Here is a 15,008-nt window from a genome sequence, read left to right on the forward strand (position 1 = left end):
TTCCCAAAGTCATCAGTCAAATCCTAGGAAATAGATCACCACAAGGTCAATGTTTGACATGCTGAAATAAATTCCAACATGGGCACGTAGCTCTTCAAATGTAGCAGACAACAAATGTCTGTAGGCCACCTTCTGGAAGTATTAGAGTGGGGGTCTCAGTATTGCTTAGCCTTGGGCAACATGTATCTTGCTCAGATGGTCCCAAGGCGGGGTCCTGTGTCTGGGGCTCCAAGAGCCTTTTAATATGGGCATATTTATCATCCTCATCCTGCTACTCTTTTACCAATAAATGCCCAGAGTGATTCACACAGAATGGGCGGGGGGCCTTTAAATACATCATATAACATATTAAAGAAAAGACTGTGCTCTCTCAGGGAAATTCAGTGGTTGTTCTTCTGCGCCACTGTGGCCAGTTCTTTTTCATGCAGGAATGGGGAACGTGTGGCCCTCCAGAGGGTGCTGGATTGCAGCCCCCATCACCCCTGACCACGGGCCAGGCTGGTTGAGACTGATGGGGCCACAGCCTCCCTGGTGCTCTCTTAGGGCTTATCTACACTTCTGTTTGTCCCTCTGTTTTCTCCCAGGATAACTTGTGGTTTAGCACTGAATCGGAGCAAACAGCAACTGGGTTTTCTGCTGATTGCTGTTTGTTACTATTTATCGCGAAAGAGCAGGTTTTTCTCTCAGTGTATGGAGAGAGGCTGCCTTTTACAGAGCAGGGTGGGCGGGAGGAGGGGGGTTTCTTGTGGGTAAAAAGGAGGAGTTAGAGGCCTTTCCCTCCTAGAAGGAATCCTTCTCTGACTGGTAGGTGCACTATTTATTGCTCATACCAAAAACATGGACGACTCGTTTAGCAGTTCCCATTAATCACATCATGTTGAAACAACCCTGGCCTGTTCCCACATTCCATGCTCACGTCCAAAATCATGGCTAGGTGGGGGAGGAGAGCTTCAGAGCCATATAGAAAAACAAACAAAAAAGCATCCCCAAACAGAGTCACATATATGCCTCCAGCTACAAACGCCTTGATTCACAAGCATTTCTCTTCTTTTAATCATTCATAACCGTGTGCCCGATCAGGACTTTGTCTTGGATAAAACTAGAATTGCAAAGTGCTCAAGGTATTCGTGCTGAAGCATTGAAAACTCAGGAGGCCAATAAACTTGCACAGTTCATATATTAATTTATTCATAGGTGGATACATTTATTCAATAGGCATAATGTGCAATGGTCATTGTTAAAGTTAACAAAAGAAGGATGTTGACTTCAAGGGAATTTGCAGGTAAATATAAACTGGGGTCTTTTAGAGGTTTCCTGCTGAACTCTTTTAAAGTTGCTGGTCTTTTAAAATAAGAATAAGAAGCATCTGTTGCCTGAATGACGATGAGAAAGGGCAGGAGGGTCACCTTCTTGGCCCTGGCGCAACTCAAGAGGAACACAAAATCTGTGTTTGGGAAGTCACAGGTTTCATATCCCTTTGCAGGTGCCTATATCTCCTCCACATGGGGGACTATGGAGTTGGGCCAGGTCAAGAGAGCCTTAATTTTTCTACTCCAATTTCTGCAAATCCTTCCAGCTTCCACCCCATCAAAGGTTCAGATGTGTCAGGTTTCTCCTCCTTCCCCCACCTCAACACTTTTCTTGTCTCAGATTTCTCCACTTCCCAGGATGGCCAGCCCAAGGCTTCAAATAGTACACCCTTGTAAACAAGCCCCCTTCCATGTGGACTAGGCGGTCCCTGCAATCAGGTGGGCAGAATGGAGCTGCCCCAGTGAGTTCCAGCCGGTATCTGCAGGGCAAGAGTTTTTCTCCCTGATAATATTGTTTTGGGCGGTGCTCCCATCCACTTGCCTTTCTCTGACCTGAACCGGCTTTCGGCTCTTAAAAAGGCAGGATGTCTTGGGTCTGCTCAGTTCCTGCTCTGCTGGGGTCAAAGGCTTTGCCAAGGAGGGAAGAGGTGTGCTGAAGGTTTGCCCAGGCTCAGGATGTCCAAAGCAAGCGCCCTGGGTGCAAGTGACGGTTGTCCAGCTGAAAGGAAAGACGGTCTGACTCTGCAAGCAGAGGGGACCAGCAACAGCAATGGAGGAGAGCAGGAGCCCCCCAGCAGAACTTCTGTGGTCATCTGCCAAGCAGTTGGGAGAAGTATCTTCACCTCCAGCATCTCACCAGCAGCAGAGAGAGTGAGCCTTATGCTGAAACAGGAGGAGGAGGAGGAGGTGGAGGAGAATGAAGGCACAAATTGCCCAGTGCTATTTATACAGCTGTCCGAGCTCTTCAGTACCCCTGAAGGACTGGAATGGAGGCAAACCGCCAGGTAGGTGGCTGCTCACTCAAGGCTGAACTTTGTGGCAGAACACATGCTCTGCATGCAGAGTGCCTCAGGTTAAGCGGTTTTCCAGCAGGAATGGGAAAGACTTCAGCCTGCCTGAGTTCTTAGGGAGCTGCCAGATGTCAAAGTGTGCAAATTCTGGTCTAGATGGGCCAGTGGCTTGGGGTAAGGAAGCTTCATACACTTGGATGCTTCAGTCTGCCTGGCTGGGGGCACTTTGACCAGCCCATAACCACCACTGGGGAAGTGATTTTGGGGGGCAGTGGGGGGGGATCTTCCTCCTCATGCTGCTCTTTTGGCAGCTGGAAGTAGCCTAGGGTCTCTCATCAAGTCATTTCTCCTGGTGAATAATCGGGTGGGGTTGTCCACCTTTCAAATGCCACAAATTCAACCTTGCCTGTTTCAAATATTAAAACCCCAATATTAAAAGTCAGCCTCTTTACTTGTGCCCAAAACAAGTTTGAGTTGTAGGCATCATTCACACTGCTCAACCGTTAATCCTGGCTCCTTGGCAAATGCCAAAGTAAGATGAGGGAGGGTTTGTGGAGACTCCTAGCAGAAAACACAGAGAAAAGCTGAAATATTTGGCAGAGGCCACACCAGACACAATAATCTTGCAGGCAATGTTGCTTGCCATGTTCTCACCCTGAAGCGTGGGCATGGCAGCAGCGCACTGTAGCGGGTAAAGCACAGTGTTTAACAACAGGTGAAATGTCAGTTCATGAACAAATTAACTAGGCATGCCACTGCCAACGGCACCATAGCTAATGCACCTACATCCCACCTTTTTTCTCAAAGGAGCTCAAGGTGGTGTACCTGGTACTCTGCCTCCCTCATTTAACCCCCACAACAATCCTGTGAGGGAGGTTAGGCTGAGAGGCAGTAACTGACTCCAAGGTCATCCAGTGGTCGAGTGGGGCTTGACCCTTTGCCTCCCAGGTCCTAGTATGACACTCTGGCCACTATGCCACACTGCCTCCCAGTGTAGCAAGGCTGTTTTAATATGTGTAAAGTGGTTTGAGCGAGCAAAAAAGTGTTGCAAATGTGCCAAGTATTATTGTTGTCATTGAAAAGTTTGGCGTCACACACTTTCAGCAAGAAGTCTTACTGATGTTGCATGATAAAAATGCTCATTTTTAGGGGAGAACATGTAGCTGTGAATGGCTCCTTCAGTAGGGAACCATCACATCTTCTTTAAGTGATATTTTTTGCTCTTCAAAAATATTTTGCAACCCTTTTAAAATGTCCAAGAATTTGACTTTGATGACAATACGTGTGTCATTTAAGAGTGTGTTAGTGAACATAGTGGTAGAAATGCATTGTTTACAACAATATCCTGGGATTTGTCATAGAATTCTTTCTACTCATGCTCATCATATAGCCATCACATTAAAATTCATGGAATTTCATGTAAATGTTGTTGAGGGGACACTTGGGAGGGACTTCAGAAATGGTCCACTCTTGACCACATTCCTTCCTCTTCTTTCTCACTGTTCATCTGAACTGATAGTTGCAATCTGTACCTGTAGCCTCTGCCCCCTCACCTTTCTGCATGGAGCAACCACAGGCTCAGGTACAGAAGCAGATCTTTGCTTTTTGAAGATTGCAAGTAGCAATCATCTGTGGGGGGAGGGGGTGCTCCCTTATTTTAGTCTTAGTGAGAAATTGCTAAAATTATGACCTTTTCTGGAAGGATGTCTTTTACATGATTAATTCCTTTACAGAATTCATTTGTGTAACTTGACTTGTAGTTTGTGGCTTGGCTTGCTTCTTTGAGTTACCCACCTTCATGTGTTGTGAGTTCCCCACCTGAGGTTCACCCATTGTCTCTGGGACTGTTTTTACTCTGAAAAATGGGCAACTGTTTCCTATATGCTTAATTTCTCAACCGTGTTATGCATATATGTGTGTTGATATGTAGGTGTTGGCTTGGCTCACTTTCCTGAGTTGCCTGGTGTGAGACATATATATTATTTCAAACTTTCTGATTTTGTCACAGTTGTAGCCTATACCATGTGATCTATGCGGACCCTATATAGAGACAGTAGAGGGTATTTAGCAGTATTTAGCCTATGCAATAGCTGTTCACCTTAGATGGAAGTTTATGTGGGCATTCTGCAGTATAATAATAATAATAATAATAATAATAATAATAATAATAATAGGTTGACAACTGCATATGGGAAAACTGCACTCAGGGACCTTAGCGAGCTATACCTGCCTGCTTCTGCTAGTGAACTCAGCATCAGATGATATTGCAATGAATGAGCATATGGGGCAGGATCACAGCAGCAAGTCCCTTTCCAAATGCCCTCCCCCAAGTACCTGTACGTTCTCTACACAAAGACAAGCCTTTAGCCTTGGAATAAATGTTGAGGATGGGTGGTATAAAAATGTCCTAAATAAACAGACAGTGCATAGGGTTGTATGCACACAGGACAGCCTTTCTCAACCTAGCTAGGGTCCCGCTAGTTAGCAATGATGGGAGTTGTAATCCAACAACATCTGAGGACCCAAGGCTGAGAAAGGCTGAGGACGCAGGGGCTGTGCTGTCCTAGTGAATGCATGCAAGTCAGGGAGTGTGTGGCCACCTTAAGCTGTTTGACAGCCGGGCAGCTTGGTTGCCCTTTGAACCCCTGATTTATCATGCGGTGCCCTGAGAGATCAGTTCATCATGTCACTCTGACCTATTTCTGGAGAACAACTTTGCTTCCTTATAAGAGCTGTCAGCACTCAGCCATTCATGGCTTCATGCTTTTGTGCTGAGGTTGTATACCAACAACAGGATTTTATTTTTTTTTTTTTTTTTGCAAAATACACATCTGCACGCAAAAATGCAATACTCTACAACATTTTGGTTATGGTGAAAAAGGCTAAAAGAGATTGGACTCAGCAACAGGCATACGTCCCTGGAGAGACCATCCCAGGCTGGAGGAAAAACTTTTATCACCTGACCCACTTCCAAAAGTGTGAAGTGGCCTCTGGGAACAATATGAGCATTTTGGGAGGTTTGTGTGGCCTGGTTCATTTGGGCAGGGTAACTGTGCCCAACATGGATCCAAGACAGCCGCTTCCTCCTGTGTTGCCTAGGCAACCAGAGAATGCAAGCCGCCAGCTTTGCACAATATTCCTTCCTTACTGGCCAATGTCCTAGGCAAGCACCTTTGGATACTCCTTTTGGGTGGTCAAATAGAAACAGTGAAATGGCAAGGAAATCGTTAAATGAAATAGAATTAGGTTTGATAAGGTTTCACATTTCTACAAATATCTGTGTCTACTCAAATTAGAGAGTCAACTTCATGAATTTTTGGTTTATTATTATTATTATTATTATTATTATTATTATTATTATTATTATATACTTCATCTGTAGATCCCAGGGCAGTTCGCAACACAAAAATAGACTGTTTCATGCCCGCCCTACTCTGCAAACATCCACTGATGTTCCATTGGACAACATGGTTTCTAAGTTGCTACACATACAGGTGCTTGGCAAAAAGGCATTATGTAAGCATTTGTGGAGCCCTTGAAAATTAAAAAAGAGACCAGTTTGCCAAAAATAGTTTTGGCTGCCCTGTTATTCCCTGTTTGTAGGGAGCGCAGCCAAGATAAATCCTAAGTGATGAGTTGATAAGACTGTAGAAGGAATTGGCTTCAGTCCTAAGCCGGCTTCTGCTAGCGGGAGTTCCACTCACAGGATGCTCCTGCCAGCAGAAGTGTGTGGAGAGAAGGGTACCTTTTAGCAGTTTATCCTTCCCTGTAGTCCTCTATGGTGCCTCTCATACTGTTTTCAGCCACAGAGAGCTGTGGGGGGAGGGGAAATCAGTGAAAATTGCTACCCGCCCCATGCAACTTCTGCCAGCAGGGTGACATGCAATCATGGACTCTACCTGTCTCTTACCTGGAGTCTGGCTGCTGCTGAGGCCTGATAAGGAGGCCAGTAGCTGATGCACTGCAAGGTTCTCTGCAGATCAGGGTTGGATTCCCTTACATGCATATCACCAGCAAATGACCACGAGAAGAGTAAAAACCTGCTGAGGGAACAATGCTCCCGCGATTTTCCCACGACAGGCGAAGAGCCAATTTGGACATTCACGTGTGGGCTGGCAGTGTGCGTGATTCATTCTGTTTGTTTGTTTGTTTATGTATTTATTCATTTTAAAATCAGGACCATGGAGGGTGGAAGAGTGTTTTCTTTAACCCTTTGCTCCTGCACTGTAATCCTGGCAGTGGCATCTTTCCTCACGGCAGAGACACGCTTCAAGGTGATATTTGTCAGGACCACAACCTGGGGGGAATAAGTTTCGGTTTTAATTTTTTAAAAAACCAAACTCCTCATGTCTTCATCCTGACTAGTTTTAATTATCTTAGAGAAGTCATTTCTTATGTTTTCCTCCTTAAGTGCAAGAGCCAAAATGTTGTCACTTGAAAATTAAATAAGACATTCTGGTGAAGCCATGTGGTCGTGGCTTAGGAAATAGAAATTTTGCACGCACAAGGATCTCAGATGTGGCCTTCACTTTTTTCCAATTCAGGTGGATAAAGTTTGAAGAGAAAGTGGAAGATGGAGGAGAACGCTGGAGCAAGCCTCACGTGACAACTCTCTCCCTTCACAGCCTGTTTGAGCTACGGACATGCATAAAGAGAGGAGCTGTCCTGCTGGATTTGGAAGCTCGCAATTTTAAGCAAATACTTGGTATGTGGGAAATGTGCATAGATCCCTGCTTGTTCAGAGAAACCCGCCCCTCATTAGTCAAGTACGAGTGGGGTTGAAACTCCTTTACTGTTATTATTGCCAACTCTGGCTTGTTAATTGGTCACTGTAACTTATTTTGCTTTTAGGTAAACATCACTGTCTGTTCTTTCTGCATTTCACTTCCCAGTGGCCTACATTCTGTTCCCTACCTCCACCCTCCATTGTGTAGAAGGGGGAATTTCAGCAACTTATAAAGGGGACCACCCTAACTGATGGACTCCCTGATTATCAGAAGAGTCAATAATGGGTGGTCTGTACGGAAATCCTTCTGGACAGATTCATTTCCATGTCATTGGAAAACTGCTCTTTATTTGCATGGTGGTGATTTATATTAAAGGCTCTTTAGCTTTGCTAGTAAGGCAGTTTAATTTTTTAAAAAAATATATAAAAAGGCTTCTTCAGTAGATGCCAAAGATTATAAATGTTTACAGCAAAGGGGAGGGGGGAGCCCTTATTTTGAGAGGACTCACTTTGTGTTTATTTTGTGTTCAAGAAAAGGTGATTGGAACCCAAATAGAGAGCCATGCCCTCAGGCCAGAGCTCTCAAAGAAACTCATGTATGTCTTGCTCCTCAAGCCTCAGCACCACATCACCAAATCTCAGCTGAGGATGCTGGTGGAGATGGGTGTGGCCTCCTGCTCTGGTAAGTTGTCCTTGCACTGTCCCTCTGGGTCCCATCCCTTGCTCTTTAACTCCAGACTACAGCAAACAGGCAAACAGTGTGTAGAACACTGTTCAGGTGGTGGCACCAGAAATCCACTTACCTATAAGTTAAAGAGTGCCTCCTTTTATTCAACTCAGTGTGACTTATTTATGATTAGGAGTACATTTAAACACTAATCTCAGGAGGAATGACTACATAACTGGATTCAGATGCGCTGGTGGAACCATGATAGGTCTATGTTAAGGTATCAGGTGGAGAGTGATGCTTTAATCTTCACACCTCTTTAGAAGTTATGCATAATTTAATCCTTTTAAAGCAGGGGTAGGGAACCTGGCATCTTCCAGATGTTGTAGGGCTACAGATCTCATCATCCCTGACCACTGGGCTGGGCTGGCTGAGACCAATGGGAGTTGAAATCCAGTGTCATCTGCAGGAGCACAGGTTATCCATCCTAGTTATCAAGGCAACGCCTTTTGAAGGGGCAGTAACTCACTAATATGCTCCTGTGTGTAGTCTTTCGATGGAATTGTGTTTAGAAGTATCATGGGGCTTTCTCTATTTTTGCTTTGGTTTTTAATTTCTGTTGCAGACAAAGCCAACAGTCGCTCAGATCTGGAGGGTGAGGTTTCAGAGGTGCCCCTAAAGGAACAGGTAAGTAATGTGTGGTGCATGTAGGGAGAGAGGGAAGGTTGCAAAGTGCTTCAAAGGCCTCTTTACAAGGACTCTCAGGTCCTTTTTACAAGGACTCTTTCCTGGTGGGAAAACATCTCCACACAGGACCCCTTTTTAAATTCTGTCCAATCAGCTCCTCATAGCTTTGAAAGACCATACCTGCTTCTAGCTCTCAGCTCTGAAGTTTGGGTGGGATTTCATTGAGGGAGGGATGCCCTTTACGTTAAGGAACATGCAAGAAGCAAGTATCCTTTGGTTAGAGTTGGGGCGGGAGATGTGGCTCTCCAGATGTCCTTGGACTCCAACTCTCACCAGCCCCAACTCCACAGTCAATCATCAAGGATGGGGGCAGCTGTGAGCTGTAGTTCAGTAGCATTCAGAGGACCAGTAACACCTGATTTTCCCATCCCTAGAACCAGGGCTTTTTCCCTGGCGGAACATGCCGGAACACAGCACCTTGCTCCCCTTTAATGAGTGAAGGCATGTGGGGACACAGTCTGAACCATCCTATAAGATAGCGTAGCCCAACATCTTGTCACGTGATTTTAGTTTCAAGATGGCGTCAATGTCGGCGTCTGAGTTGGCAACTGAGGTGAGTTCTGGCACATTTTTTCTACAAGAAAGCATTGCCTGGAACAGAAGGAGTGTTCTTCCAGTCTGTCAGTATTTTGCAGAAGGAATTCAGAGGCAAAGCAGAACTTCAGGTTTGCACAGTCTTCCTAGCACAGTCCAGCCAACATTGCCATTGCCAGTGACCCATCCTGGGACTGCAAGGGGAAAGTGAACCTATTTGCAGTGCCCTCACTTGCCAGGGCAGGGCAGTCTTGCACTTGCTGAGGCCCTTCCTAACCATGGCAGAGAGCCACTTATGCCAGGCTGCTTTAGCACTGATTTCACTGGTTTTTGTCAGGTGAATAAAATGTGTGTTTTAAGGAAATGTTTGTTTCTTTGTTTGTGTGGAATTTGGCCTAGTTGTGAAATGCATGAGTACCCAGTAGCCCCTGCCTGGTGAGTGAATATATACATCACTAGAATGACCTCTGATTTGGGATATCTTCCTGGCAGTGTTCAGAATGGTTGGCTGTACCATTGAGACTGAGAAACTTCCCAGGTGATGCTTTTATTTTGGATCAAGGAATGTGCAGCAGTCACCAGCAGCTTCCCTAGTTTGGGCACTCCACAAAAAGAGAGTTAATGGTTGTTGAGGTCTCCCTCTCTCCTCTGTATGGTCCACAACATATGTTCTGTCACCTTACCGTTGTTTTCTGAGCTATGGATTACCAACCCTAGATTTTTCTCTCACTGCAGCTTAATAATCACTTTAAGAAGAAGATTCCAGCTGGGACTGAAGTGGCCAACATTCTTGTAGGAGAAGCCAGCTTCCTGGAGAAACCTTTTGTTGCTTTTGTGCGTCTTCAGGAACCAGTGCTTCTTGGGGGCTTAGCAGAAGTTGCTTTCCCTAGCAGGTAAGAAGCAAACAGGGAGCAGGTCAGGACAGCAAAGTTTCCTCCCTAGATGCTAGAGTGAAAGGGGTGTCCTGCAGTTCTTGGCATAGGAAATTATTGCAGTTGTCTGTGTTCTGATACACAACTAGATGGGTGTAGTTGTGGATTGCCATAGGTCCTCTTTTTCCAGGACACATCCTCTTTTTCATTGCTAGAGTCATCATAGCAATCCACAGTTAAAAGTAGAAGTCGGGAAATGTGTCCTCTTTTTTGCTCTTCAAAATATGGCAACCCTACACTTGGGGAGCTAGCTAGGTGCTAGCTCCTGAAGATATAGTGGGCAAGAGATTATCAGGTGTCATCAGCCAGCTGACCTATGCCTGGATAGCCGTGTTTCAATGCACTGTTGCCCCATGGCACAGCAACACTTGAGGGGCTGAGGTGGTGGGAAACCATTTAAATTGGTTAACTGCCTTCAACAAGGCCACACTTCAAGTCATTCTGAAATATCCTCAATCTATTCAATGCTAAGGCTATGAACAGCAGTCAATCCTGACCAGATCCCATATTTGCCAGGATTGTGGAGTACGCTCAGTGGCAAGCCATTGCTGTGGTGTTTCTTTCTCCCCATTCTTTTGAGAAATAATTTGTTCCATTTCAATGGCCACCATTTTGCTCCTTCCAGTTATGCTCACGGCATGATGGCAGCCAGTCCCACACAACTTAGGGCAGGGATAGCCAATATAGTGCCTCCATGTGCTGTTGACTACAACTTCTATCAACCTCAAACAGAGGCCATGCTAGCTGAGACTGATAGTCCAGTACACTTGGAAAGCTATCTCTGGTTTAGGGCATTCTCAGTTAGGCAGGATTCTATCTTTTTCTGTCGGTCCTTGGCCAAACCCTGAGCCAGACTACACGTGGGGGTGTGGGCAAACCAAGATCCATAGGGCTAGAGGCAAGTTAAGGCAGGCTGGTTCCTGAGTGGGCTGGTAAGTATGAAGAGAACCAGAGATGGAAGGAGCATTGACAAGTGGCCTGGTGGCCAGCTTTCAGGTCAAGCAAATAGAGGAAAGAGTTGTCCAGACTGAGGACCCCAGCCTAGAGCATCAGTCCTACAGAGACAAGCCTAACTGGTTCCTCAGGTCACCTGTTCCAGATGGGCTAATGAGTCACCGTTTTCTCACTCTGACTGCTGTATCAAACGTGTTGCAGCACAGTAGAAGATAAGCCTGAGAGCTTGCTTAGTAGTGCGAGGAATAAAGTGCCTGAGCCCCTTCACCTCAGCAATTTGTGCTGAGTTTAGGATTGAGGCCTCAGTGAGCTACTTGCTTTGAAAGGAGGGAAATGGGCTCATCTTTGACCCCACTCTTGACATTGCTGTGGCTCTCTCTAGGTTCCTCTTTATCCTCCTGGGCCCCAGAGCCAAAGTGAAGGCCTACCATGAAATCGGCAGGGCTGTGGCTACTCTCCTGACAGATGAGGTGAGTTTGGGTTCTGGCTGGGAGGCGCAAAGATCTGCTGCTGCTGCCATAAAATTAGGGAAGGTGCCGCACACTGCAGTTCTGGCATAGCATGATGGTGCTAAAGGCTGAAGAAGTCAATGGGTGATTAGCACCCCTAAAGTCAATCTTCTAATTGCCCAGGGAGGAACACGTCTTGGATTGCTAGGTAAGGTTGCCACCAGTTCAAACTTTTTAATGGGCTGTCAATATTTTCCAGAACCCTATCATAATTATCATGAAATGTATTATGAACATAGTTTGTCCATATTCTTTGTGAAAGGACTATTGTATGACTGAGCAAACCTCATATAGCCCTGCCTTCTGTTTCAAACTGATGTGTCTTGGAGGGAGCAGCTGGTTTCTGGAGGTAGCAAAGAGCAATAGCAAATCTGCTCTAAACTAATAAAAAGAACTCCCCAGAGCATTTTTAATGTAGGAAATATAATGCATATAATGTAGGAAAACTTCAAATTGTTACGTAGGCTAGAAAGGAGCTGCATTATGCATTAGTGAATTATTTTCCAGCTGCAAAATTAATGATTAAAACATGTAACTTTATAGTTGTGATGATACTTTGGCCCCAGTAAGCCCCTTAATGCTCTATCATTGACACAGCAAATGGCTGAATTGTCCATAGTTTCCTCTGTTTAAGGGTGAACAGTTTTCTTGATTGTGTAAGGTCATAAGTTTGTTTTGCTGCATGCAGGCAACCAAAACCACCACAAGCCCTTGCGCTTCCCGGAATGTGTTCCCGTGATTTGTCTTTCCTGTAAGCAGGCAGAGCTGAGACTAATACCATTCCTTTCCAGCTTTTCCAGAGGGTTGCCCGGAAAGCAAGAGACGCAGAAGATCTCACTGCAGGAATTGATGAGTTTCTGGATGAACTGACTGTCCTCCCCCCGGGCAAATGGGACCCAACCACTCGAATTGCCCCCCCAAAATGCTTGCCCTCACCACAGAAGAGGTATGTGCAGAGAGGAGCTGGGAACAGGAAAGAAAGTTGCTGATTCTTAGATCTCTTTAGCTAAATTTTTAATATTGTAGAGATATTTGATTATATTCGTGTACGCTGCTCTGGAATCTATGTTTTGGATGAAATGTTCAAAATAATTTTTAAAAGATGATAAAAAATTAAGGGGGTGGCAAATTACCTCGCAGTGTTTCAAGCCACTAATGTGAACATCCTCTATATCTCATTGCTGGGAAATTCTGGTCCTTGCCAGCCTCTCTGGCCCAAGGCATGCAAATGTTGCAGGCGCAGGTGCCTGTTCCACTCCATTTGTGACACTGTCAGGCAACACAATCCCTGTTCCTCCAGCCATCAGGTCTTGTGTGTGTTCTGTTTTTATTTTCTTCTTTGCTAGAGGGCATCCTGGCTGCCTGTTCTGCCACACAGTTCCATTGTTTCCTGAAACCAAACTACTCCAAAGCTGTATGCCAGGCATAGGCAAACTTCACCCTCCAGATGTTTTGAGACTACAGTTCCCATCATCCCTGACCACTAGTCCTGTTAGCTAGGGATGATGGGAGTTGTAGCCCCAAAACACCTGGAGGGCTGAGTTTGCCTATGCCTGCTGTATGCACTACCTTTATGGTTTGTTTGTTTTTCAAAAAAAGAGGTGGGATGGAGGCAAAGCACGAACCTGCAGTAATGCTGCTGCCATCACTGCTAACATGTGGGCTGCATCAATGATTCCTGCATTGCAGGGGGTGGACTAGATTTACCCTTGGGCTCCCTTCCATCTCTACAGTTCTATGATCAAATATGACGCTGCCCATTATTTCTCTGGGTATTGCGCCATGAGGCATTCGGAGGGTGTATCATTGCATCTTCCATACAAGCCACTGGAGCCTGTCAGTGGCAGATAGGAATAGAGAGGAGAGCGTAGGATCAACGGCCCCCAGCAGAATGCTGCTTCTTTGCAAACCAGAATGCCTCTATCCTGAAAGGTGCCCCTTGCATCCTTAGGATCGCCTTGCACTTCCGCGAGTGGAATCCTCACGCGAGTGGGCACTTGTCTGCCGCGGACGAGCGCCATGCCCATGGGCATCAGCATGTCAGTGAAGAGCTGAAGAGGACTGGAAGGTAAAACTCAGGCCTCTGGAGTGGGGAGGCTCACAGGTACAGGTACAGGGCTGGAGCAATGCCAGCTGTGCATCGTTGCAGCACTGGCCCGGAGTGGGAGGTGGGAAAAGGGGCAGGGGGGACCAAAATAACCACATGCAGCAAATTAAAAACCCCGGATTAAGGAAGTCTCTCCTTTTCTCCCTCCTGCAGACTATTCGGAGGGTTACTGAAGGATATCCAGAGAAAAGCCCGCTGGTACTGCAGCGATTTCTATGATGCCCTCAACATCCAGTGCCTTTCAGCCATCCTGTACATCTACCTGGCCACAGTCACCAACGCCATCACCTTTGGAGGGATGCTGGGAGATGCGACAGACAACATGCAGGTCTGAGCAAGAGTCCTGCTCGCGATGCCCACATGCGCTCTGTGGTTCTCAACACCTCTGCTCCCCCACCTCATGTTGCCACAGCAACCTGCACAGGCACACCGGGGGGGGGGGGGAGAAGGGAATGCAGCTCTGGCACTCCTTGGTTGCTGCACAGGAGTGGGGGATCTCATGCCCACCAGCCCAGCTGCAGCAGTTAGACGGGGGTTGGCCATTTAACCAACCAGAGCCATGTGCTTCTTCCTGTGATTCAGGGTGTGCTGGAGAGTTTCCTGGGAACTGCTTTTGCTGGAGCCTTTTTCTGCCTGTTTGCTGGCCAGCCGCTCACCATCTTAAGCAGCACTGGGCCTGTCCTGGTCTTTGAGCGGCTTCTGTTCTCCTTCAGCAAGTAAGTGAGGCCCCTCATATCGGCAAGTGTTTGTGTCGGAAGCAAGCTGTGGGAGCTGTCCTTGCTTATGCCCCTGAATGACGGGGTTATTCAAGAGAGGCTGAATATATTCAAGAAGGAGGAGGGAGAGAAAGGAATAGAGAAAGAAAAATTAAAGAAAAGAGGTTTTAAAAAAGGATAGAAAAATAAGATTAAGAAAATAAAGAATTTCTGATTATTTATCTGTCCACTATATAAAAACAATATTCACTTTGTCCAGTCCAGTATTACATCCCATAAAGCCACTTTCTATAAACAAATATTATCTTCAGTCCTCAAATCCAGATATCATTACTTCATTTTCTTTTCATGCAAAAAGTCTACGAGAAGTTTCCGATCTTTAACAAACGTTAACGATGACTTTCCTCTGAAAGCATGTCATTTTTGCCATCCCAGCTAAGTCAGTCAGTTTTAACAGCTGTTCTTCCATTGTTGGTGATAACGGATCGTTCCTTATTTGTACATAAAAGTGTTTTGCAGCCGTAATTGTATTGTAACGAAGTTCCATAGCAGGATGTTCACTGTTATTGGGAAATGTGTCAAAGCATTTACAGAGCACGGTTCAGTATTTCAAGCCCAGTAAGAAAGTCAGCCTGGCTTAACTTCCCAACATAAAAAGGATCATGCAATAGGCCTCAGTGCAAGCAGGCTATCACTGGATGAAAGCAAAGGGCTTGTCTCCTGGTGCAAAGTGTCTTGACCAGGCATTGCTGGTCAGCTGCCTTCAGCTCAGCCTGACAGCTGAAGATGCTGGTGC

General features: G+C 45.9%; 1 protein-coding gene across 2 annotated transcripts in view; it reads left to right on the forward strand.

Moving 5' to 3' along the window:
• The first annotated feature begins 1,269 nt into the window (after positions 1-1,269).
• The window catches only part of SLC4A9 (solute carrier family 4 member 9), a 36,654-nt gene continuing 22,915 nt past the window's right edge, over positions 1,270-15,008 (forward strand). For both annotated transcript variants that reach the window (XM_083624450.1, XM_083624451.1), the window contains exons 1-10: positions 1,270-2,314; positions 6,865-7,025; positions 7,579-7,728; positions 8,339-8,400; positions 9,730-9,887; positions 11,263-11,350; positions 12,181-12,335; positions 13,341-13,457; positions 13,650-13,824; positions 14,079-14,212. In XM_083624450.1, coding sequence (XP_083480576.1) covers positions 1,986-2,314; positions 6,865-7,025; positions 7,579-7,728; positions 8,339-8,400; positions 9,730-9,887; positions 11,263-11,350; positions 12,181-12,335; positions 13,341-13,457; positions 13,650-13,824; positions 14,079-14,212 — 1,529 coding nt within the window. In that variant the 5' untranslated portion in view covers positions 1,270-1,985. The remainder of the gene's footprint in view (positions 2,315-6,864; positions 7,026-7,578; positions 7,729-8,338; positions 8,401-9,729; positions 9,888-11,262; positions 11,351-12,180; positions 12,336-13,340; positions 13,458-13,649; positions 13,825-14,078; positions 14,213-15,008) is intronic.

The sequence above is a fragment of the Podarcis filfolensis genome (assembly GCF_964270895.1).
Source record: "Podarcis filfolensis genome assembly, chromosome: 7".
Classification (NCBI taxonomy): Eukaryota; Metazoa; Chordata; class Lepidosauria; order Squamata; family Lacertidae; genus Podarcis; species Podarcis filfolensis.